The sequence below is a fragment of the Sciurus carolinensis genome, chromosome 1, assembly GCF_902686445.1.
Source record: "Sciurus carolinensis chromosome 1, mSciCar1.2, whole genome shotgun sequence".
In the NCBI taxonomy this organism is placed as follows: Eukaryota; Metazoa; Chordata; class Mammalia; order Rodentia; family Sciuridae; genus Sciurus; species Sciurus carolinensis.
The window spans coordinates 168369539-168397185 of record NC_062213.1 but is presented as its reverse complement, the minus strand read 5'-3'; the positions used below and the strand labels follow the sequence as shown (position 1 = coordinate 168397185).

General features: G+C 33.6%; 1 protein-coding gene across 1 annotated transcript in view; it reads right to left on the bottom strand.

Annotated features, from left to right (window-relative positions):
- Nrdc (nardilysin convertase) overlaps window positions 1–27647 on the bottom strand; it is a 90637-nt gene that overhangs the window by 29663 nt on the left and 33327 nt on the right. Inside the window, 6 exon segments of the mRNA XM_047549355.1 lie at window positions 2227–2296; window positions 3733–3806; window positions 5517–5574; window positions 8108–8230; window positions 8988–9083; window positions 14387–14460. Coding sequence (XP_047405311.1) covers window positions 2227–2296; window positions 3733–3806; window positions 5517–5574; window positions 8108–8230; window positions 8988–9083; window positions 14387–14460 — 495 coding nt within the window.

Below are 27647 nucleotides of genomic sequence, written 5' to 3'. Positions count from 1 at the left end.
TTAGGTAATCAAACGAAGTTATAGAACTCGATTTAGTAATTTTTTTCCCCTTAATCAGTAAATTAATTTATTTAGAAATGAAATTTTACTGTTGGCCAGGCTGGCCTCAAAGTAGCCTCCTTTCTCAGCTGGGACTGCAGGCATACATCATAATTCCAACCAAACTTTAGTAAACTCTTGAAAATCAGGATATAATAAATATTATGATTTCTACTGTGTTAAGAAACAGAGCCCACACAACATTGTTTAAAATGTAAACTGATTGACATGCATACTAAGATTAGCACAGAGGAGTGAGCTCAGCTGATCACACATTTTTAGCTAAACAAAGGTAATTGTACTGTATTTAGTATCTAAAGGAATAAATACTTATTAGCTTCTTTGTAAAAAATGGATCCCTATAAAGCTAATTTACTGGGAATTTACATATTTGGGGATTCAAAATAACTGATGATGATGAGGGAGTGTGGCAGTGCTAGGTATTGTCCAGGGGCACTGAGTTACATCCCCAGCCCTTTTTATTTTGAGACAGGGTTTCACTAAGTGCCCAGGCTGCCTTTAATTTGTGATCCTGCTGTTAATCTCCCAAATTGTTGGGATTATAGATGTGTACCACTGTGCCTGGAGAAATGTCTTTTTTAAAAAAAATATTTTTATTAGTTGTTGATGAACCTTTAATTTATTTATTTTTATGTGGTGCTGAGAATCAAACTCAGTGCCTCACACATGCTAGGCAAGCACTCTTAACACTGAGCCACAAACCCAGCCCCCTGGAGAAATATCTTGTTAAAACTAACAGTACATTAAAAAAATAAGCGAAAAACTGGGTGGATATATAGAAATGTTAACAGTTTTTGGAAAAACAATCATCGATAGTTTTTTTACTTTTCAAAAATTTTCAAAATTACTACAATGAACTACCTTAGAAATGAATTAAAACAGTTAAAGAAGACTTTGTTAATAATATATGTAATGTAATTCCATTTCCATAAAAAGATATGTGTGCTTTAAATTCACTATTTTAATGCCTAAAGGATATAAAAGAAATTATTTAGGTCAGACATATGTAGGAGGACAGGAACAAATACAGAAGCAGAACTTTACTTTTCACTTAATGGCTTTTGTTCTATTTTAACATTTACAAGCATGTATAATTTTAAACAAACTTTTAAATATGCTTAATAATACTTCTTGAGACATTGATGACTAGATAATTAAGTATATTACTTTTTACTATGTTTTCCTTATACCAAAAGCAAGCAGACAATATGTATTTTTTTCTGCTTTCTCACCACAAACATACTATTTTTTATTAATTTTAAGAGACCGGATTGAATATTCTAACAAATGAGTGACAAAAGCATTTTTTACTGAACTCAAGCAATACACATTACTTTCTTTCCTTTTGCTTGTGTATGTGTCCTCTGGCTTTGTTTTGTCCGCAGTGGTTTTAAAAGATTAGGTAAATTTTTATCAATTAAATTATATTTTCATTTGCACTTATTTCTTACACAGTATTTGTAGGTGCTATGATTTGATTCTTTAAAAAACTACCTGGGCCAAGCTTTATTGTTCATATATAAGTAAGTTGAAATACTTTCTCAATTTAAATAAATATGCCTTAATTCATAGTAGTAAAAATCCTTGGTGCTTACTCAAAGTTATTTAACTTTACTTTTTGCAGGGTGGGAACTAGGAATTGAACCCAGGAGTGCTCTACTACTGAGCTACATTCCCAGCCCTTTTTATGTTTTACTTTGAGACATGGTCTCACCAAGTTGTTTAGGGCGTTGCTGAATTGCTGAGGCTAACCTCCAACTTGTAATCCTCCTGCCTTAACCTCCCAAGTAGCTGGAATTACAGGCATGTACCACTGTGCCTGGCCATAACTTTACTTTAGAAAGCATCAAAATAAATGGTAGCCACCACCTAATAAACCATGCACAAATACACTTTTATACTAAAAATATTAAAGAAAATAATAGCAAAAGTTAGCCTTCTACTAAATGCTTAATTTTGAAGACTAAGTCATAACAGAACCCTAGTTTTTAATACCCAAAAGGACAGTAAAATATACAAGCAAGACTTGGAATTCAGACATATTTAATTTCCAAGTTTAACACACCTGTGTTTACAAATTCAGAATTCTCTGATTTAAACCATTTAGCAATGCCTTAAATATAACTTTCAGTATCTAATGAAGTTAATTTTCCCTTGAATTCTTACCTGTAATGTTGCTGTTGAGGGGGAAGTGCCCAAGTGATGGTCAGAGCATGAATTTTTCTGATTGGAACAACTAAACAAAAATATTTTCCAGAAGAACAAATATTAAGTATTTCTTCATAATTTTTATAAGGTTACAAGAACTTTTTTAAAAAAATTCATTTTAAATTATATTTCATCCTTCAATAAACAGGTTAAAATGCAATTATTATTTCCAGCTGCCAATTTTCCAATTTGAATAATTTTATTTATGTATTTATTTATTTGTACCAGGGACTGAAGCCCTGAGTCACATCCCCAGGCCTTTTTAATTTTTATTTTGAGAGAGGGCCTTGCTAAATTGCTGAGGCTGGCTTTGAACTTGAGATCCGCCTGTCTCATTCTCCCAAGTTGCTGGGATTACAGGCATGTACCACCACGCCCGACAAAATAATGCAATTTTTATAAATATTCTTTTTTTTTTTTTTTGGTTTCATGGGTAGTAAAACCAGGGATAAAAGACCAATGAAAATAAGAAATGCTGCTAAGGATGAATATCAGGAAAGGATACAAGATTAGGAGTTAGGAGATCCATGGCAAAAATCAGTCCTACATTATTGTGCTGTGTGTGCTTATGTGACTTTGAGAAAAATCACTTGCTTTTAAATCTTTCTGCATCTGTTTCTCATGAGTGCCCAAAACACTGGGCACTCTTTGGAGCGGGTAGTGGTGGAATAAAAGTCAAACAGAAAACAAAAAGCAATAGAAAATGAGTTGTCTTGAAAAGCCTTAACAGAACACTGACAGTGGCAGAAAGGGTGTGCAGAAACAGTCATTGATCAGAGGAAGGAAAGAGGAAAGAGACTGGCTATGGGGTGAAAGAATACCTAACGCAATTAGGTGAAAAAGAAAAAAAAATCTGCTACAATAAAAGTAGCAAAGAAAGAGAAATGGTGAACTAAAAAGGCTTTTGTAATATTCAGTATGGGAAAAGTAAGCAAGCAGTTATGACAGATCTTAAATTTTTAAAAAGCACACGTCAGAAGTATATGCACTTAATAACCTTATTTTTTAAGTTAAGAAAATTTACCTATAAAAAATCATGTATATTTGCCAAATATGATAAGATTTAAGGATAGTGTCCCCAAAATCCTCAAACTGATATTTTAAAGATTTTCCTCACTTAACAAATATTGGTTTTATAATGAGTTAAGATAATTTCCAAAGTGTTTTCTCTCTTTTATTTTTCCTTCTATAAAGGTAAAAGAGAGTGGAATGTAGATAAATGAATTAAGAAGGAAACAAAAAAGCCAAAGAACAAAGGGAACAGGGTAAATCAGGGAAACGGCAAGAAATAGACTCAAATAGCAGCAGGGCACTAATTACCGCTAATTTGATCCCCGTTAACCATTTACTCCCTTTCCAACACAATTGTATTTCCTGCTGTGTTCTCATTTTCAAAGAAAATTGGCAGTTTTAATTTTTAGAGAATGTGCTAAAGTTATTTCAAACAGTTTTAGAGTTACAAACCTCTATAAAGTTTGTTAAATGCTGGTGTGTCAAATGGATCCGTTAAATGCCCAAAGTTTGGTTTGGGTAATCCACTGAAAACAAAACAAATAAATTAAAATTTAAATGGCAAAAGTCTTTATACGCAGTATCATTAGGGATGTCTAACTGATCAATAATTATAATCTATTCTACATTATTGCTGACTGACAAGCATTCTAGGCGTAAACCAACAGTTGGCAATAAAGCCATTAACTTCTCAATTATACACCCTATTCTTAACTTCAGCTTCAATAACTAACATGCCTTTACAACTTATAAGAAAAAATAATGAACTGAAGGGAGCCAACTGCCAGTATTTACTGCCTTTATCAGCCCCATTCAATTTTAGTTCTCCCTATAAAAAATAATTTCAGAAAGAAAAGTTACACTAGAGATAATTTTCTTTTCAGTACTGGGGACTCAACCCCAGGGTACTCTACCACTGAGTCAAATCCCAACCCTTTTTTATTTTTTATTTTGAAACAGGGTGAACTCAATTTTCCTGCCTCAACCTCCAGAGTCACTGGGATTACAGGCAAGATGATACTTTCTTATTCAATAAATATATATGGAATGATTATTAGGTATAAAGCACTATATTAGGCACTGTGGCATTTTAAAAACTTGGCCTTTTTTTCCAGGTGCTTCCAATCTGGTTGAGGATAATATAACTTCACTTTTACAAAAATATGGCCAATACAAATTAGTATCACCTCAAAGATATTTTATTCTGTCTCATTAAGGAACCAAAGTTATTAGTGAATAATACTTAGGAAAAATTTTAAATGTTCATCAGGGACTGACAGAACCTAACGAATTCCTCAAAATCAGTATCTGTGATTTTATTAGTGAAGTTTCATAATGAAAGATGTTCCCATCTGTTATTTGACATTTCTACACCTCATATTCACTTCTTATCAGAAAAATTAAAAAATAAAATTAAATGCCCCCAAAATTTGGCATGGCTTTCATTACCTTCCCAGACATAAAAATCACAGGTAATTTTCAAAGGAAATTTACATAATACCAAAATAATAATCAATTGTTAATATAAATTTTCTTTCATAAATTTAAAACAACTATGAATTGGGATGATTAACTGGAAAAAAGCCACTAGCTTACTCACCTGATGCAAAAAAATGTAACAACAAAGTATCTTCCACTTATTTGTATTATTTTGATGAATCCGAGGTGGACAACAATGTTAAGTACAATCCTGAACTAAGACCTTATATAATTTCTAAGAAAAGATCACTTTAGTTTAACTGTCTGAAATCAGTGTTATAGGGAATATGGAAAGTCAGTCACCATCTATAGGATTATTTCCTTTATGGGGAAAAACATTCCACATTCCAAACAAATGATTTTTAAAAAAAAAAAAAAACTTCCAGAACACCCAACTTGTTATGAGGCAAGAGACCTAAATATACATATTATGGTTCTCACCACAGTACTTTTGTGTTCATATCACGGTTTCAAACACCAAACACAGTAACAAAAAAGCTCTAAATAAATGTAAAAGAGGCATAATTTCTTCAGAATTATTGTTTACTGTAAGTTTACTATAAGTTTATAAACCATACAGACTATGGAAATGGGTTCTCCATCTTAGTTTTCCCACTCAAAAGCTGTGTCATCTTGCCCAAAGTCTTAACTTTCTGACATGTTTAAAAAACAAAAGAAAAAAGCCTTTGTGGCTCACACAAAAAGATATGGTCTCTTAAACTCGAAAAGTATATGACTTAAAAAAATAAGTATCTTACTTGTTTGGTATCTGAGAGAAGATTTCAGTCACCCAGTTTTCCAAAGTATCCAGTGTTTCTTGAAAGGATTGGGAAAAAAGGGATACATGATATCGTTAATTCAATGTAGAAATAGAATTAGATTTTTCACAGATCTTTAGCTTCAAAACAAAGAAATACTTGAATTTGGACATTACTTGCCAGTTCTTAATAATTAACAGGAAAGATAACAGCACATAAGTAAACCTTAAGACACACCATTTTGTTAGCCTTATTTCTCACTGGTAAAGTTAGAAAAGGAACACAAGTTAAAAAATAGACTTTTGTTTATCATTAGGCCAGTGTGAAGGACCAAGAGACAGGAATAAGCCAACCATCCTCTTATACCCATTCTAAAACTTCCAACTTTTAGGAAGGTTTCCCAAGACTAACTTAGATTACATTGTTCCCTCTTCTCTTCAGTATCCCATCAGTACTTTTACAGTTCACTTTTATATACTACACTATACTTACTGAGGTTTTACCCTAGAAGTCTTTTTAGGTTTCATTTATGTAAGATTTCTATCTTGTTTTGATTCCTTTCTTACATTTCCTGAGAAATTCTTTTGAAATTTCTAGTAAAACACATGATCTAAATGAAAAAGATGTTTTAGTTTTATCAAGTGACCCATCAGTAGAGTCACAGGAGTTTTACTACTTCTCAATAAAAAAAGCCCAAAAGCTCAGTGGTAGAGCATGTGCTTAGCATGCAAGAATCCCTGGATTCAATCCCAGCACTCCCTCCCCCAAAAGATACAAGATGCAAATTAGGCAAATCAAAATTTGAATTTATTCTATACAATTTATACAGATGTATGAATTTCAAGTAGTATAATGAATGTATAAGCTGCAAAATCTATGGAATCCAGATTGTATATGGTTTTCATCAAAATTCTATGGTTTACTTTAAAACTCTGCAGCAAACAGAAGCTCTTATACTGGTTATCACAAAGGAAGAAGATGCAAAAGAAACAACAGAGTTGAAGAAAACTTCAAATATATGAAATAATTTGCAACAATTGAAAATTATAATTTACATACCAAATATGGAATTATTGGATTTAACAAATATAAAAAGAATCAAGAAGCACCATTTGCAATTTTAACAAAAGAATATAACATAACATATCCATAACTTTGTTAAGTCAAAATAAGTGGACTAATTTTGATCATAAATGCAAAAATGTCTTATATGTAACTGCCAAGTTAGTTTTGATCTTAATGTTGACAATATAGAGGGCAAAGATTTAATAAAAAGGAGAATCACTTAGGATTAAAGAATTAGCTTTTCCAGAGGAAATGTGCAAACTGTAAGGTTATGTCAAAAGGAATAATTTAGCAATTGACTGACTTTGAAAAACAGCCTAAAGAAGTTAAAAACAGCCTAAAGAAAACAAAAGTAAGGCTCCAAGGTTTCCTTAATGAGAAAAAATTAATAAGAGTAACTGAAGATAAAGATACAAGACCGAAAAGAGTAGGAGTATTCATCCATCTTTTATAATTAAGATATTTCTATTATTGTCGCTATAATCGATCTCACTCATGCCACTTTACAGGACCTTATGTGAAGATGAACAGACAACTTGCCCCATAAGAGTTTATAATCAATCAAGATTAAATATAAAACCACAGATACAGAGGCATCTGAATATAGCTTAAAAAGCCAATTCACAAAGCCAGGTGTGGTGCTGTCTGCCTACAATCCCAGCTACTTGGGAAGCTCAGACAGGAGCCTGAGAAACATAGCAAGGTTAGCCTGAGAAACATAGCAAGATCCTCTTCTCAAAAGAAATAAAGATTTATTCTTGACCTATCAGTGCATCAGTATACTCACAGACAACATAGAGTAGCCTATAGATACACCTTTTTCTAAAAAGGAAAAAGCATCTGTCTGAGAAAAAGATGATCTTGTGCTTCCCTGCACTGGTCTGTAGTGCAGTTCAGTGATTTGATCCCCAGCACTATAGGGGGGAAAAATACAGAAGTATATTATGTACTACAGTTAATTTTATGCACTTATGATTTAGTACTGCATCTTTACATTTGTTTGCATTTCTCTCCATTGTGAATAATGCCATGAATGGTTTGTAAGATTCTGCACAAGTTTTGATAAATTTTAACTTTTTATTTTCCCTCCAATATTAATTATCATATTGATTGAACCCAGGATCACTTTACTACTGAGCTGCTCCATTTTTTTAAAATTTTGAATAAGGTCTTGCTTAGCTGCAAAGACAGGTCTTAAACTTGCACATCTCCTGCCTCAATCTCTGGAGTAGCTGGGATTACAAACATGCACCATCATGCCCAGTTAAATTTTAACTTTTTATAATAAATGTCTATATTTTACAGTAACAAATAATAAACTAGAGCATTATATACTATAGTTTACGCATTCATGACAAGCTAAAACTTTTCAAAAATTTTAAACATGTTTTTCTGCAAGTTTTTTCAAATCGTTGTAAATCTTAAAAAAAAAAAAAGGGGGGGGGGACTCAACGCAATTTAAATCCTGTTATTCAAGGGTTCATTGTACTTCAGAATATGCTAAAGACCATAATTGATAATATTACCTTTGGATTGAACCACTAATGTCATGTAATGAGCAGAGTAGTAATGCATCCAGAATTCTCTCAGCCTAGCATGTGTATCAATATTATTCTTTTTTGGTTCATGCTTGAGAGTCTCAGCATTTCCTGTAAAAAAGTTGGAAAAAAAAATTATAGAAGTAACTATGATCACTCTGTTAAAAGTCTTCTACACCAACAATGCATGTTCTACCACTTAACTTGAGCTCTGAAAAAATCCAAGAAACAAGAATATTGAACTAATGTGTAATAATAAAACAAGAATTCTTAAGGAACAATTCTGAAGTACATTTTAATACACAAGGAATTCATCTCTGGTTAGGAATACCTCAACAAGAGATAGGAAATGCATAAGCTTCCTTGCTTAATACTGTAGTACTCAATTCAGGTTTTCTCTCTGAATTAGTTTACTAATATTCTGCCTAATTCTTAAAAATAATGCACATAAAGCCAGAATTCCATAGAAAATATACATATACATATTTGCATATACATGCAAAATATTCAGGGAAGTAAAATACCTTTTGAAGCATACTTTATTTATTTAAATATTATTTTGTTTTAAGTATAATTTAACCCATCCTAGTTTCTACTCTACTAGTAACAGGATTAATATTAGGCTATAAATGAATTCTACCATCAATAAAAAAGTCATTAAGAAAAACAGATACCAGTTAAACAGCTTACCAGTTAAGCAAAATTAGGTCACAATTCATAATGACTTTGTTTGAAAAGCTATCTAGCTACCCTAAAAAGCAAAAGGTACTTAACTATGCTAGCTTTATAATTTTAATTGATCATCTTTTCTTATTCTCAATTTTACTTTTACTTAGAAAATGTGAAATATTATTATTTAGTATCTTACCCCAAAAAAACTTCCCCATAGGATGTCCAGGTCTAGCAAGGCTCCCAAACAACATTTCTTTCCTGTTTGCATCAGAAGGTCTTGCAAGTTGATATTCTGTCATTTTAAAGAAATAATTTTAATAAAATGAAATTCGAGTGTTTTAATTTTTTTGAAATTCAAGCTTATAGAACTGAAAACAAGGAAGTAACAAAAATTGATTTTATAAGTCACATTAACATAGACTGAAGTTGGGAACTCAATGACCTAGGCCTGGCTTTATCACTATCTGTCACTTTACGTAAATCAATCACCTTTCTAGAGTTTTCTCTTATTTTTCAAATGAAATAAGGTAATTATGATCTAAGGGTTTCAGCTCTAGGTTACTATGTCCAAGAATTTACTGAACAAAGTACTAAAAAAAATGTTAAACCAAAAGGGCATGGAGGTGCATGCCTGCAATCCCAGTGGCTTGGGAGATTGAGGCAGGAGGATAGTAAGTTCAAGGCCAGCTTTAGCAATTTGGCAAGACCCTTCTCAAAATAAAAAAAGGGCTAGAGGTGTATGTAGCTTAGTGGTAGAGTGTCCCTGGGGTTTAATCCCCAGTACCAAAATTCAATTCAATTAGATTCAATCCAATTTAATTCATATTTTAAAACCTAACCCCCAGTGGGTAGAGCCCTCAAGAATGAGATTAGTGCCCTTATAAAAGAGATACCAGAGAGCTTCCTCATCTCTACTGCCATGTGAAGACACAGGGCAAAGATGATTGTCTATGAATCAGGAAGTGGGCCCTCAATAGAGAGTGAAAATGCCAAAGCCTTGATCTTGGAATGCTCAGTCTCCAGAACTGTGAGAAATAAATTTCTATTGTTTATAAGCCACCCAGCCTATGATATTCTGTTAAAGTAGTCTGAACAGGCTAGGATAACTAGAATACTAACTAAGCTGTATACTCTTGAGGAATTTATCTAGCCTACATTTCTGCATCTATAAAATGAACTGAATAGGACTTAGTTCATATGATTCTTATAAGGACTAAATATTATTTTAAAAAATATTTAATGAACACCTACTGTGCATTAGGTGCTATTAAAATAGTTGTTTGAGGTAGAGATTTAAATAAAAGATAAAAAGAGCCAAGTCCATATCCTCAAAGAGTTTAAATTCAGGCAGGGGAGAGAAGTAATAAACAAACTGACAAATACATTTTCATATAATATCAGTTAGAGATGGATGCTGAGAGGTCCCATCTTCCCAAAGAATCAATCAAGCTAGGGGTTGGCTCAAACTATACTTGAAAGACAAACAGGAGTTTTCTGGGGGAAGACAGGAAGAGAGAAATGGAAGTGTGCAAACATTCTAAGGAGAAAATGGGGAAGGAGAATATGGCAACTCCAAAAAACAGGAAGAAGGTCAATATGGTCAAACAAAGCTCAAAATCAAAGCAGAGGAAATAAAAAATCTTGGATAAAGAGATAAGCAGGAAAATATCTGGATAAAGAGATAAGCATGAGGCAGGAGGGCTGGGACTGTAGCTCAGTGGCAGAGTGCTTGTCTGACACATGTGAGGCACTGGGCTTGATTCTTAGCATTTTATGTTAAGTTTTTCTTACATAAAAACAAACAAAAGCATGCGCAGGGGGGTGGGGAGACAAGTAGGAAATAAATTCTGAAAGGGTCTAGTAAGACTTTTGAGAGAAAGTATTACATATGTATGAATATAGCTCTTGGTATCATACAGTCAATACTGACTTTAGCTCTTTGGGAAAATAACTTGATTCTGGGACTTGGGGTTACTTATTAACCCCTTTGAGCCTCACCATTAGTCAAATAAGAATAATGGGGATAACAATCACAAGAATGCAAACAATAAATACTCAAAAAAATGCTGCCAGGTATTTATCATGGAGTAATATATTGCAGATGCTTACTCAGGGCAGTTGACATTATCAGATTTGGAGTCATAGTAAACTCATTCTGCATGCAAATATGAATAATGGATTGAAGGGAACCAAGAATAGAACTGGAATAAACAGTTACAAGTCCTTATTATTATACTTGGTGAGAGAACAGAAACTAAAGTGACAATAGAGACAGAAGCAGAAGTCAATACATTCAAGAAAATACTTTAATTATAAGTCACGAAGTCTAAACCAAAGATGAAGTAATAAAAAGTATAGTCATAGCTTCAACAGAGTAGAAATTTTTTTAAAGTCTCTGTAAAAATATGAAGATATGGCTGCAACATAAGAAAAGCAACTCCATTACTGAAGATGTCCACATCCTAGGCTGGGGGTATACCTTAGTAGAAAAGTGCTTGCCTACCATGAAAACAGATTCTCCCCTAGAGCATCCAAAAGAAAAGGTACCTTAAGGAAACGTAGAATTTTGACCTCCAAGTCTCCAAAAAAATAAACTTGTTTAATTTTAATCTATTAAATTTTAGAAATTTGTTTAGCAGCAACAGGTTAACTAATACCACAGACATGTAAACAAATCTACAGAAAGAAGTTAACTACATGGCAGGTTATGATTATTATAATGTTGTACCTCATCCTTTAAGACTCCTATACTCAAAAACTAGTAGTATTAACACTATTAACACATTCAATTTTAAAAAGGGGATAAATAATAAAAATGCATTATCTCTGAACACCCAGACCCCACAGAATGCCACTTGATTAGATTAAAGGGCTTTGGTCATACCCTTCATCTCAATCACTGAGACATATTATGTAGTTAATTATGTGAGAGTATGAACTACTATAAAAACAGTTAAGTTTTAAGAATAATTTTTCCCACAATCTTCTTTTAGCAGTTAATAAATCTCACCTTAAAAACCTAACTTGTGGATGTTATATGAGCATGTTAGATGTATTCAAGAAAACTAAAACTCTGAGCAAATCTATGTGCATTGTGCTGATAAACGCTTATAAATGTATGTATACATACCCTTCAATGAAAGAATAGACCAAAAATAATCTACATGAGGAACAGTAATAAAGTATTCAAGTCAGCATTATTTAACAAAAGACCAGGAAAGGATTAATTTCTTCTTTAACCAGATGGAGACATATAAAGGGAAAGATTCTATCAGATGAATCTGTCAGAAACCTCCATCTCCTTATATACATAGAATTGGCCATCCAAGAATGTAAGCAAATAAAAATATGTAAATGAGACAAATAACAGATGAATGATAGAAAAAAGGCTGTCACATGTAAATAGAACAGAAAAAATAACATTCGATTATTCAGCTCTCAAAACTGGTTAATGAATATTTAAGTAATATGTCATACCAGTTATAATAGAGCACAAATTGAAATCTAGGTCTCCTATCACTAAAAACAAAGAAAAAACTGAGCAAAAAACCAAAGCACAACAGGGACTCTGCCATAAGTTCATCTTTAAACCAAAACTATCTAGTGTGTGTGTGCATAATGTAATGGAACATAATAAAATATATAATACTGGAGATTAAACTCAGGGCCTTATGAATGCTTGGCAAGCACTCTACCACTGAGCTATATCCCTAGAACTTTTTATTTTTTGAGACAGGGTCTTGCTAAGTTGACCAGGCTGGTCTCAAACTTTGGGTCATCCTGCCTCAGCCTCCTGAGTAACTGGGATCACAGGTGTATAGCACTGTGTCTGGCCCAGAGGTCTACATTTTTAAAAAATATATTTTTATTAGTTGTCGATGGACCTTTATATTATTTAATTATTTATATGTGGTGCTGAGAATCAAACCCAGTGCCTCACATATGCTAGGCAAGTGCTCTACCACTAATCACAACTCCAGCCCTAAAGGTCTACATTTTTAAACACCAATATTAACCATTCTAGAATGTACAGGAAGAAAAACATATTAGAAAGCATTTAAGATACAGACAGGGTTGGGGTTATAGGTCAGTGCTACAGCATTTGCCTTGCATATGCAAGGCCTTGGTTTTGATCCCCAGCATCACACACATCCACAAAAAGACACAGATAATAGTTCTTCAGTCTCAAAACTTGGTAAGGGCTTTCAGAACTTTCCTTAGTTATTTTGGCTTTCCATTTGTTCAAAAAAATATCTGGGTCTAAGATAAAACAGACTTTGTGGTAGGCAAGTAAAATGAAGAAATAAACTTGATTTAAAGAAACTACTCAAGCTAGGAGGAAACTAAGCTATCCTATCCTCTGTTACAAATAAATTGAGGGTCACAGCTACTGACGTTTCTATAAGTTAAACACAGGTATGGTGACTTCCAGAAAAATGGCTTTCTGGCCATCTGTGGTTTACTCAGCCTACTGAATGTATTAAGTCATTATTAGAACTAGACACTGAATGAAGCCAAGGGAGAAAATACTATAAAAACTGAAACAAATACAGACACCTTGACTCTTCAGTTGCTACAAGCCAATCCTAACCTATATAAATTTAAAGTTTCCCCAACTCTATTAGTACTACTAATACTACATATTTGTAATACTAAAATAAAGCAAGTAGGATTACTCTACCATGGTGATATTTATTGGTGCTATGTAATTAAGAATTATTTATAGTAGAGAGCTTTAATGAATCTCACCCTATTAAAAATAGTTTTCCTTATTATCTGTATTCTTTAAATCCTGAAGTTAAGAGAAATGGTCAAGAAGTAAAGTTAAATGCATTTCCTGCTCAGGGATTTATTTCTCCATCCATAAATATATAACAATTGTTTTTATAACTACCAAATTAAGGACACAAAGCACCTATGCACATAAATAACAAGTAACAAAGGAAAAATATATAGGACAGTATATTTGAAATGAAGCCTCAGAAAAATGTCTATTCACACAGAAAGAGTATGTGAACTTTTAAAGCTTTAATATCTAATTAGCTTGAAGAAATTGGCTACTACTTTCCTGTGCATGCCTGCTTATAATCTTAGCAACTCAGGAGGCAACTGAGGAAGGAGAACTGGAAGTCTAGAGGCTAGCCTTAGTAACTTAGTAAGAACTTCAGCAATTTAGCAAGACTCTGTCTCAAAATAAAAACTAAAAGCTGGGGATGTAGCTCAGTGGTACAGCCCTGCTGGGTTCAGACACCAATATGAATAAAATAATGATAATAATAATAATAATAAAAATAAAGAAAAAAAGAAAAGAAAAGAATTAGGCTACTATCCTACAAAAGATTAGCCACTATGGTAAAAATTCTCAAAAAAACAAACCATGAATAAACTAAATTCTACCATTCTTTAGAATTACTTCAAATCTATCCTGAATGAGACATTTATTGACTTCAGGAATAAACATGACACATTTATTTCAATGTTGCCCTTTAAGATATAAAAATAAAATGGCCTAGTGATAAAGAATGATAAATGTGCTAAATAACTGGTTCAATAAGGAAAGAAATTGTGTAGTAAAACATGAAGCACTTTTTTTACCACTGTCAACAGCTTCGACTTCACGGTCAATTGCATCTCTGATCATTAGTGGATGGATGAAGAACTGGGCCCACCTGAAAAACAAAATGAGACAGACATTTCTGGTTTTTTTCAGTTTCATCAATCAACATCTATTTTTTAATTAAGAATTTTAGCTAAAATGAAAATTTAGTTCACAATATAAAAACAAAATAACATTTTGCATTTCTATATTTAAAAATCTATAAACATTCACTGTAAAATAAAACAAATACAGAGAAAAGTACATAAAACACAAATACAGGGGCTGGGGTTGTGGCTCAGTGGTAATGTGCCTGCCTATCATGTGTAAGGTACTGGGTTTGATCCTCAGCATCACATAAAAATAAATAAATAAAATAAAGGCATTGTGTTCATCTACAACTAAAAATTTTTAAAAATAAAATAAAATAAATAAATAAATACACACATGTATAAATACACAGACTAATGTATAACTACGAGACAAACACCTGAGTGGCCCACTCAGGTGAAGAAACAGACTAATCAACACTCGAGAAGCACCCAACATCTACCCTTTCCTCAGAGTTATCCTGAATGTTATGGTAATCATCTCTCTGCTTTTGTTTATATTTTACAAACTGCAGTGTTTGTTGACCTTTTTTCTTCATCATCAACCCTAAGAAGCCTTTTTAGAAATTTTCTCCTATCCATTCCATCCCCCTTATCATGGATTGATTATTTTGCAGTGAAGGGGGTTGAATCCAGGGCCTCACAGCATGCTAAACAAGCATTCTACCATTGAATTACATCCCAAGAGACACCTATGATATTTTCATACCACAGACATACAGTCTGCTTCCAAAATGTTATGTGTATCTGTGCTTATATAAGAATTACAAAGCTTATTCTTTTCTTTTTTTGCAGTACTGGGGATTGAACCCAAGGTCTCATGCATGCTAGGCAAGTGCTCTACCACTCTTTTTATTTAATGCAGGTTTAGGAACAACTAAATATTTTTAAGTTAAAAGTTAAATTATGTAATTATGTAATTGTATTTGTTTTTTTTTTGTTTTTTGTTTTTGTTTTTGTTTTTCACAGTGCTGGGGTTTGAACCCAGGGCCTTGTGCTTGCAAGGCAAGCACTCTACCAACTGAGCTATATCCCCAGCCCTTGTATTTGTTTTTAAATGTAACTTATAAATAGTGATGCATCAAATTATATACACAAAATTACCGTTTATATAAATATGAAATGACAGTAGTGCAATCAAACTGTTAAAAGAAATCATTCAAAACTTTGTCATTATTTTTTGAGACAGGCGTCTTTCTATGTTGTCCAGGTTAGCCTTAGACTCCTAGGCTCAAGTGATCTCCCTGCCTCAGTCTCCCAATAGCTGGGACTACAGCGTATTTCATTGTATCACACTCAAACTGTTCTCTGTCCAGCAAAAGTAAAACAATTGAAAAATTATTCCCTGAATTGTCTAGCAAATGCTTAACTTCTAATAGCCATGAGAAGATAACTTTTAACTAGTTGCTAGATCTTTAAGATACTGTTGACCTATTTTTAGTACTTTATGTAATCATTGAAGGGTTGGATATATTCTGTTGGATTAAACATTAAAACAAAATAATTTTACTTAATTCTAAAAACCAAAGTCATGTGCAAAATACTAAGGATCAAACATAAACAACATCTTCAAAGCAATTAATAACAACCAATTGGCATGTGCAGAATACCTCTTGCCATGACTTCAAGATTAAATGAACATTAAAAAGTCCTATGATCAGTCATCTATTTGTTATTTTATGTCTCATTTAATTCAACACTATTTATAATATTCAGTACATGTGACTGTGGTTTATTAATTTTAATTGCCATGGAATATTCCATTGTGTGAATTTATTCATCCATTCTACTAATGCTGATGGACATTTGGGCTAGTTCTACTAATTGTATTATTACACACAATGCTGTCATAAAAAATTCTTAAAATCTGTATTGGGTCACATGCACAAATTTGTCTAGGTATTTATCCAGAAAAGAATTGCTAAGCAAAAGCATATGCATGCATGTGTTCAACATCACTAGATAATAACAAATGTTCCACAAGTATACCAATTCTTTTTTTCTTTTGTACCAGGGATTGAACCCAGGGGCATTTTACCACTCAGCCCCATCCCCAGTCCTATTTATTTTTTTATTTTGAGACAGAGTCTCACTAAGTTGTTCAGGGCCTTACTAAGTTGCTGAGCCTGGCTTTGAACTTGCAATCTTTCTGCTTCAGCCAAACTACAAATTTTAATATCAATTTAATAAATCAAGTCCTGGTACCGTGCTCATTTTTCACTTCAAAAGTATCTTGGTTTTTTAGCCTGCTGCATTTTCCTATTTTTAGAATCACCTAGTCTATTTAAAACTAAATAAACTTTCTGAGATTATGGATGGAATGTCACTGAATCTACACATGGAGAGACTTACACCCTTTATAAAAATGAGACTTCAAATGCACAAATACTACTCTCTACTTACTTAGATCTTTAATAACTCTCAATAATGTTTCGTGCATTTCTCATACATAATTTTACATAGTTTTTGGAAGATTCCTGGGTGTGATTATTTTTAATGATATAAAGATTTTTAAAATTTCTTAACTGCTACATAAAAATAGTACTGAGATACATACATAGATATATATGGGTGTGTCTGTGTTATAATTAAATATTTTCTACCTGTAATCCCAGTGACTCAGAAGGCTGAGGCCGAAGGATCACAAATTCAAGGCCAACCTCAGCAAGGCTCTAAGCAACTTAAGGAGACCCCGTCTCAAAATAAAACATTATAAGGGTTGAAGATGTAGCTCAGTGGTTAGGCGCCCCTGGGTTCAATCCCCAATACCAAAAAAAAAATTTTTTCATTTTTAATTTTGGTACTGGGAAATGAACCCAAGACCTCACACAAGCTAGGCAAGCACTCTTCCTCTGAGCTACATCTCCAACACTTTTTTTCTTTTAATTTTTTATCTTGAAACCTGGTCTAAGTTGCCAAGGCTCAACTTCCAATGTTCCTGCCTCAGTTTCAAGTAGCTGGAATGACAGGTATGCACTGTTAAACCTGATTCTTTTTTTGGGCGGAGGGCAGGGGAAGTGGAATGGTATTAGGGATTGAACTAAGGGATACCTTTATCACTGAGTTACATTTCCAGTCCTTCCTATTTTTTTACTTTGAGACAGGATCTCAATAAGTTGCTGAGGCTAACCTCGAACTTGTGCTCCACCTGCCTCAGTCAACTGAATTGCTGGGATTACAGGCAAGCACCATTGTGCCCAGTGTAGCAACTTTTTATTTTGTAGTCTGTCTACCCTTCTAAATTCTTTTGTTAAAATTAACGATTTAGCTGGGTGCGGTGGCACATGCCTGTAATCCCAGTGGCTCAGTAGGATTGGAAGTTTGAGGCTAGCCTCAGCAACTTACCAAGGCCATAAACAACTTAGTGAGACCCTGCCTTAAACAAAAATAAAAGGACTGGAGATGTGACTGAGTGGAAAAGTGCCCCTGGGTTCAAATCCCATTACAAATAATAATAATAATAAAGATACAGAATATTTTGGATTTTTTGTGTATCATCTGCTATGATAGTTTTGTGTTTAGCATTTCCCCCCCACTAACTTGTAATAGAAATGATGACTACAGACAACCACAGCCTGCTTTTGTTTTGTTCCTGATCTCAAGTTAAAACCTTTCAAGTTTTCACTATTTAACTGTTTATCAATTATCATAATGAGAAAATGGTCTAATACTGTTTTTTAAGAACATCTTCATAAAAGATACTGAAATTCATCATATATTTCCTACAATAGAGATGTATTTTCTCCTTGGATATGACAATGTGATGAACTACATTAATTCATTTTCTAATGTGACATTAATCATTTTTCTAGGATGAACTCAACTTGGTATTGACTGTCCTTATATACTGCTGTTTGTGGGTAAACCTAGCCTATAATTTTTATAATTTTTCTTATAATTTCTTCCAACAAGGGAATGCTAGCTTCAATGTCTCTTTCAATTTTTGTAGTACTCTAAACCTAAAAGTTCATGAGAAATTTTCATGACTGATTCCTTTCTTTGATGGTTATAAGACTACTTGAACTTTTAAACTATTTCTTATTTCTGTTAGTTTTATAAATTGTGTGTATGTGTGTGTTTTACTGGTGACTGAACGCACAGGACTGCACATGCAAGGCAAGTGCTCCACCACTGAGCTACTTCCCCAACACTTTTTTTTTTTTTTTTTTTCCATTTTGAGACAGTCTCCCTAAGTTGCCAAGGTTAGCTTTAAACTTGCAATACTCCTGTCTGTCTCCTGTGTAGCTAAAATTGTAAGCATGCACCACTGTGCCCAGCTAAAATATATATTTCTAAGAACTTAGATACTTCACCTAATTTTGTTTTCAATTCCGAACACAGGTTGTTCAAAATATCTTATTATACTTTTAATATCTGCAAAAGCAGATGTTATATTCATTTCATTCCTGATATTTGCACACACTTTTTTTCTTAATCAGTCTTATGAAAGGCTTATCTATGTGGTTATTTTTTTTTCCAAAAAATGAACACTAAACTGTCTTGAAATTCTGTTTGATGTTTGTATTAAAATATAATTTGGGATGGGAATGTAGCTTAGTGATAGAGTGCTTGCCCAGCATGTGTGAGGCCCCAGGATCAATCCCCAGTACCACAAAATAAATAATATAAAATTTCACAAACTCCCCTTCTTTTAAAGTATATGACTGAAGAAACTGTACTCTTGAAGAGTGATTCTTCATTCCCCCTTGTCCAAGCTCTGGGCAACAACTTTTGGTTGCCAATTCTGGACAGTTAATATAAATGGAATCAGACATCATGGGCTTATTTCTTTTGGTTGTTTTGTTTTGTTTGTTGGCTTCTTTCACCTGGTACATAATGCTTTCAAGGTTCATCCACACTGTAGTATGTATCAAACTTCATTTCCTATTGACAAGTAATGTATCATTATTTGAAATATTTTGTTTATTCATTCATGAGTTGATAGAAATTTGGACTGTGTTCACATTTGCCCCATTATGAAAAATGCTGCAATGAACATTCATATACAAGATTTTGTGTAGACAAGTTTTCAATTTGCTACATTATGTACTAAGAGTGGATTGCTTGGTCATATAATTTTTTGTTCAATACCTCAACATTGTAAAAGCTATATATGTTAAACCCAAGGCCAACATCATTCTAAATGGAAAAAAAATGGAAAGCATTCCCTCCCTCTTTTATCATGCCCCTTCAACATAGCCTAGAAACCCTAACCAGAGCAATTAGACAAAAGAAAGAAATTAAAGGGATACAAATAGGAATAGCTTTCACTATTCCTCTTTGCCAATGACATGATTCTATATTCAGAAGACCCCAAAAAACTCCACTAGAAAGCTTCTAGAACTCATAATTGAATTTGGCAAAGTAAAGGATATAAAATTAACACCCATAAATCAATGGCTTTCCTATACACCAATGATGAATCAGATGAAAGCAAAATCAGGAAAACTATCCCATTCATAATAGTCTCAAAAGAAAATAAAATGTTTGGGAGTCAATCTAACAAAAGAAGTGAAACACCTCTACAATGAAAACTACAGAACACTAAAGAAAGAAATGCAGAAGACCTTAGAAGATGGAAAGATCTCCCTTGTTCTTGGATAGGCAGAATTAACATTGTCAAAATGGTCATATTACCAAAGCACTATAGAAATTTAATGCAATTCCTATTAAAATTCCAATGATGTTCTTCATAGAAATAGAAAAAGCAATCACAAAATTCACTTGGAAAATTAAGAAGCCCATAACAGCCAAAGCAATCCTTAGCAAGAAAAGTGACACAGACCTTATATTATACTGCAGAGCTAGAGTAAAAAAAACAGCAGCACGGAAACAGACATGAAGACCAACAGAACAGATTAGAAGACACAGAGTCATACCCACATAAATATAGTTATCTCACACTAGCCAATGGCTCCATAAACATACACTGGAGAAAAGACAGCCTCTGCAACAAAAGGTGCTGGCAAACTGGAAATCTATGTGCAGTCAAATGAAACTGAACCTCTATCTCTCACCCTGCATAAAACTCAACTCAATGTGGATCAAAGACTTAGGCATTAGACCAGAGACTCTACACCTATTAGAAGAAAAAGCAGGCCCAACTCTGCACCACGTCAGCTTAGGAACCAACTTCCTCAATGACTCCTAAATTGCAAGAGGTAAAATCAAGAATCAATAAATGGGATGATTTCAAACTAAAAATCTTATTCACAACAAAGGAAACAATCAAGAACACGAACAGAGAGCCTTCAGAACGGGAGAAAATCTTTACCACTAGCACCTCAGACAAAGCATTAATCTCCAGGATATACAAATAACTCAAAAAACACCAAAAAACCAAATAACCCAATCAATATATGGGCAAAGGAACTGAACAGGTACTTCACAGAAGAAATATAAATAGTCAAAAAATACATGAAAACATTTTCAACATCTCTAGCAATTAGAGAAATGCAAATCATACTACAAGATTCCATCTCATCCTAGTCAGAATGGCAATTATCAAGAATACAAGCAACAATAAGTGTTGGTGAGGATGGGGGAAAAGTGGTTCACTTATACACTGCTGGCAGGACTGCAAATTGGTGCAATCATTATGGAAAGCAGTATGGAGATTTCTCAGAAAACTTAGAATAGAACCACCATTTGACCCTGTTATCCCACTCCTTGGTTTATAACCAAAGGACTTAAAATCAGCACACTACAGTGATACAACCACTTCAATGTTTACAGCAGTTCAATTCACAATAGCCAAACTATGGAACCAACCTAGGTGCCCTAGGACAGATGAATGGATAAAGAAAATATAGTGTGTGTGTGTGTGTATATATATATATATATATATATATATATATATATATATATATATATATATAATGGAATATAACTCAGCCTTAAAGAAGAATGAAATTATGGCATTTGCCAGTAAATGGGTGGAACTAGAGACTATCGTACTAAATGAAATAAGCCAGTCCCAAAAAAACCAAAGGCAGAATGTTCTCTCTGATATGTGAATGCTAACCTACAACAAGGGAGAAGAAGATCAGAAGTTCATTGGACTACACAAAGGTGAATTAAGGGAGGGAAGGGAGATGGGAATAGAAAAAGACAGTAAAATAATCAGACGTATCTTTTTTATCTTCACATATAAATCCACAACCAATTTAACTCCACATCATGTACAATCACAATAATGGGATCCTAACTGGAACAAGTTATATCTATGTATGTATTTCAAAATATATTGTCATATATTTAAACATAAGGTTTTGTTCAACTCTCTGATGGGTTTCCAGTTTTCCAAAGGAGCTGCACCACCATCAGTTTCACCACATACTTGCCAACAATAATTGGTATTGTTCCCTTCTTTGAAGTGGGTGTGAAGTACCTCATTATAGGTTTGATTTTCAATTCCCTAGTGACTAGTGATGTTGAATATCTTTTCTTATACTTATTGGCCATGTGCAAATCTTTGGAGAAATGTCTATTCAAATTCTTTACCCACTTTTAAGATAGGTTTTCTTTTTATTGCTAATCTCTAAGAGTTCTACATATATTCTGGATACTAGATCAGATATGTGATTTGCAAATAATTTATTCTATTCTGTGAATTGTCTTTTTCACTTTCTTCATAGGATGCTTTAAAGCAAAAAAGCTTTTAATTTTAATAAATTCTAATTTATTTGTTTTTTTTCCTTTATTTCTTTTTTTATTTTATTTTATTTTATTTCTTTTTGGTGTCTAAATTACTGCCAAATGTAAGGCCACAAAGATTTACACCTATATTTTCTTCAGAGTTTTATAATTTTTGCTCTTACATTTAAGTATAAGGCCCAGTTTAATTTTTATAGATAGTGTAAGTAGAGGATCCAGGTATATACTTTTGCATGTGGATATCCAGTTGTCCTGGCACCACTTGTCAAAAAAAATTCTTTTTCCATTGAATTGTCTTGGTATCTGGCAAATGCCTATCAATGTAAAGGCTTATTTCTGGAGTCTCAATTTTATTACACTGATCAGTGTCCATTCTTATGCTAATACCATATTATAGATTACTGTAGCTTTCAGGAAATTTTGTTAACTGGTAAGTTTAAGTTCTTTAACTTTGTTCTTTTTAAAGATAATTTTGGCTATTTTTGGTCTCTTGCTTTCCACTTGAATTTTAAGATCAGTTTACTGATTCTTCAAAATGGGCAGTTGGAATTTTTAATGACTGAATTGAATCTGCAGATAGACGTGAAAAGTACTATCCTAAAAATATAAAGTCTTCCAATCTAGGACCACTGGACCATGACTTTCCACTTATTTAGGTCTTCTTTAATTTTCTTCAACATGTTTTTGTGACTTTCCACATACAATATTTCATTTATTTTGCTAAATTTATTCCTATGTTATTATTTTAGATTCTATGTAAAATAAATTATTTTCTTAATTTCATTTTTGGATTTTTCATTGTTACTATATTAAATTCCATTTATTTTTTTTCTCTCTCTCTCTTTTGGTACTAGGGATCAAACCCAGAGGCGTACTATCACTAAGTTACATCCCTATCCCTTTTATTTTTGAGACAAGGTCTCTCTCTAAGTTGTTGAGGCCAGCCTCAAACTTGGGATCCTCCTGCCCTCAGCAAGCACCACAGTACCCAGCTCTCCAACTGACTTTTGCATACTGGTCTGATATCCTGAAACCTTGCAGAATGCTTCATTATGTTTGATAGTTCTTTTGTGGAACCTGTAGGATTCTCCATATATAGGGAGTTTTAGTTATTTGTGGTAATTATGTTCTCCAAAGTTGCTACAACCACTGAATTAGTGAATACTGAATCCTTCTCTCCTAAGGGAAATATGTATGTACATACACATGTACACACAAAGATGATGATCTTAAATCCTAAAGGTATTTCATCATAGTGTGTTCTATTTTTTAAAATTTTACCATACAGAGAATGAAGTGTTAAGCAACATGTTTGATGCCAAGGGGATTCAAACCCATTCAACTGACTCCAGTGCCAGAACTTCTTGCATTACATTTTACTGCACCCTAGCATCTTCATCTTCTGCTCATCTGTATATGAGAACTTAAAAAAAAAAAAGTGTCACCTTGTTCAACTACATGTGAATGCATTGCTTGGCTCAAAATTTTCACCTCTCCACATGTCCATGAATGACCATAAGGGTACCACAAGTATAGATTTTGAAGTTACAAATAAATTTTTAGTGAGTAGATAAATTTGCAGATTTGGTTAACTGAGCATAATGAGAATCACTATACAAGATTGTCATCCAAAAAGAGACTTTGTTTCTTCCTTTCCTGCACTGTTTTCTAATCTAATTGTCCTGGGTTTTAGTCTTCACTACAGTGTTGAACAGAAAGTGGTAGGAGTTGAAATTTTGTCTTTTTTCCTGATTTTCAAGGAAAACTTTCCTATCTTTCTTCATTAAGTATGTTATTTGCAGGTTATTCATAGATGCCCTTTGTCATATTGAGTAAGCTCCCTTTTATTTCTAGTTTAAGGGTTTTTATCACGAAAGGGTGCTGAGTTTTTCAAATAATTTTTCTGTGCACATTGAGATGGCAGACTGAGATATTGTTTTTGTTCTTTCTTCTATTAATGTGGCATACCATAGGGATTGATTTTTCAAATGATAAACTAACCTTGTGTTCTTGGAATAAATCCAATTTGGTATGGTATATAATACTTTTTATATGAATCTAGACTGGGTTTTTTCCTTCAAGATTTTTGTTTCTATGTTCATAAGTGATAATGGCCTGTAGTTCCCTTTTCTCGTGATGTCACTGGTTCTGGTCAGAGTAATAATGACATAAAATAGTTTGTTAGGAAGTGTGATCTCTATTTTTGAAGAGAGTTTGTGAAGTATTAGTGTTGATCCTTTAAAAATGTGGTAAGACTTCATCAAGAAACCATCTAGGAGAGCAAGGCATGGTGGCACATGCCTGCAATCATAGTGGCTGGGGAGGCTGAGGCAGGAGGATCGAGAGTTCAAAGCCAGCCTCAGCAAAAGCGAGGCACTTAGCAGCTCAGTGAGATCCTGTCTCTAAATAAAATACAAAATACGGCAGGGATGTGGCTTAGTGGTCCAGTACCCTCCCCACCCAAAAAAAAAAGCCATCTAGGCTTACACGTTTCTTTTTTGGCAGGGGTGGGGAGGCTTCCCATACTGAGGATTGAACCCAGGGATGCTTTACCACTGTGCCACCTTCCCAGCCCTTTTTAATTTTTTTTTATTTTGAGATATGTCTAAGTTGCAGAGTCTAACTTTGAACTTATGATCCTCCTGCTTCAGCTTCCCTGTCTCCTTCTGGAAATTTTTTGATCACTAATAAAATCTCTTAATTTATTAAAAATCCATTCAAGTTTGTCTTTTTGAGAATATTTCAGTAATTTGTGTCTTTCAAATAATTTGTTCATTTCATCTGGGTTGTCTGATTTGTTGGTATACAATTATTCTCAGTATTTTCTTATATTTCTTGTTATTTTGTTTAGATCAGTAGTAATGGTCCTGCTCTTAGATTTGCTTTCCATAATATGAGACTTCTTTTCCTTGGTAAGTCTCAGCTGAAGGTTTGTCAATTTCTGTTATCTTTAAAAGTAACTACACTTTAGTTTGGCTAATTTTCTCTATTGTATCCCTATATACTATTTTTATTTATTTCTGCTTTATGTGTGTGTGTGTGTGTGTGTGTGTGTTCGCTGGAGACCAGACCCAGGGTTTCTTTGTGCATGCAAGACAATCTAGCACTAAATACTGTCCTAGCCCTCCACTATTTTTAATTACCCTTCCTTCTGCTTCCTTTGGGTCTCATTTACTCTTCTGTATCTAATTAACTAAGATTGTTCATATTGTAAACAACTGTGCCTTTCTCATTATGAAATGAGACTTGAGGGCACTAATTGCTTTCTGCCTCAAAGTCTGTTTTTTTTTTCAATATAAACACATTGGCCTTCTTACATTATTATCTGCATGGTATATCACTTTATGTTTCTACTTGGCAACCTTTCTGTGTCCTTAGGTGTACATTTAAGTCTTGAAAACTGAATCTGACTCGATTTTTTTAAATCCAGGGTGATATTCATTATCTTTTTTTTTTTTTTTTTTTTTTTTTTTTTTTTTGGGCGGTGCTGGGGATTTGAACCCAGGGCCTTGGGCTTGCAAGGTAAACACTCTACCAACTGAGCTATATCCCCAGCCCCTCTTTGGTCTTTTAAATGGAACTTGGTCCATATAAATTTAGTGGAATTAATGATATACATACACACCATGTTATCTGTCTATATTTACTCCCTGCTACTTTGTACAACTTGTCTCATTCTGTTTCTCTCATTTTTTTTCTTTGAATCTGTAATATGTTTACCAGTCATTCCAAATGTTTTTCCTTTACTAGTCTGTAAGTTCTATAATCAAATCTTTAAAAAAAAAAAAAAAAAACACGTATCCTTTAATTTCCCAATGTCTGATTATCAATACTTTACAAAACTTTATTTTTGACTGCTAAGTTATTGTTATTTTAGTTTTGTACAATTTTTAAGCTTCTTATTTACTGTTTTAAGTAACCAATGTTTGTTTGGTTTGAGATACTGGGGATTGAACCCAAGGGTATTCTACCACTGAGCTAAATCCTTGGTCATTTTTATTTTGAGACAGGTTCTTGCCAAGTTGCTCAGGTTAGCCTTGAATTTGCAATCCTCCTACTGCAGCCTCCTAGTCAATGTTAATTTATATTCACTCACAAAATTATTTTCTTTGTTCTTCAATCTTTTTTTTTTTTTGGATCTCTAGCCTCATTTTCCTTCAAATTAAAATTTTTTTTTTTTTTTTTTTTTGCGGTGCTGGGGATTGAACCCAGGGCCTTATGCTAAAATAAATTCTTTAGAAACTTTTTATTCAGAAATTTCCTTCAGTGAGAAATCTGACTGGTGGCAAACTATGATAATGTGAAATAATCACATATTTGGTCTTTATATATATTTCCTGGCATAAAACTCCCAGAGTTCTTGTATTTTACAGAACTGTTAAAACAGGGACTTTGAGGCTGCTTTTGCTAAAAGTACTAACTCTCCACTTGGACCTGCAGATGCTTAATGGGTAACTAAAAGTAGAATAAAAACTTGGCATCTCTACTTTCATTCTGTCTTCTTTGCTACCTTAAACGTTGGGTCAGATTCCTACCAGACTCTGCATGTAGGCAGGTTAATCATTTAAGTGTTCATCTAAAGCTAGTAATCCTTCACTTTCAAGGCTGAAGGTTCCAAGACAAGATACTTTCAAGATTTACAGGAATATCATAATCAATACACTGTTACCTGCCAGTGATTATAAACGTCCTGTTCCAGACCACCTGAGTGGCACCTAGAAGTTTCCAGTCATTGCCCTAAATCTGAAGGTCTAACTCCATCTCGTCTTTCTGATTTGCCCTTTGTCTGGGTCATACTCTCCAGTAGTTACCTTGTATTCCAGGAAAATCACATCTGATTGATAAACACTCTTCAACAAGAGTCAAAACCACCCCCAGGCAGCAGCAACATTCCTATCACTGGTAATGATCAACCAAACCAAAGTGTGAACAGGGCTACTATATGATGCATACTTGTATCCCCAACTTTGTTCCTTACCATTTAATCCCAAAGATCTTGTTAGCTTCTCAAAGACAGGGCTTAGAACACTAGTACCCCTGCTTTCCCATGTGGCCGCACTAAATAATAAATTCTTTTCCTACTTCACCATTACTTTTCTGCTTGATTTTTGGGGTGAGTGGCCAGATCTGGTATGTTCACACTACCCAAAAATCAGCTACCCCACCCCATGGCCTAGGACTCTAAAAGTAATGACTCTTTACTTAGACCTGTAAAAGCCTAATGGGTAACTGAAAGTTACAGTGCCTTTTTCTATTCTAATGAATTGACTGCTAGCTTCAGAATGGAGACTGGTCCCAAGAAATATCAAAGCAGGATTAGAGGGTTGGGACTTTAGTCCTACCCCTCAATCACTAGGTAGGAAAGAAAGGATTAAGAATACTCTGGCCATAAATGGATAATAATTTAATCAATTATGCATATGCAATGAAGTCTTTAAAAAAAAAAAAAAAAAAAAAAAAGACAGGGTTTGGAGAGCTTCCAGCTTGTTGAACA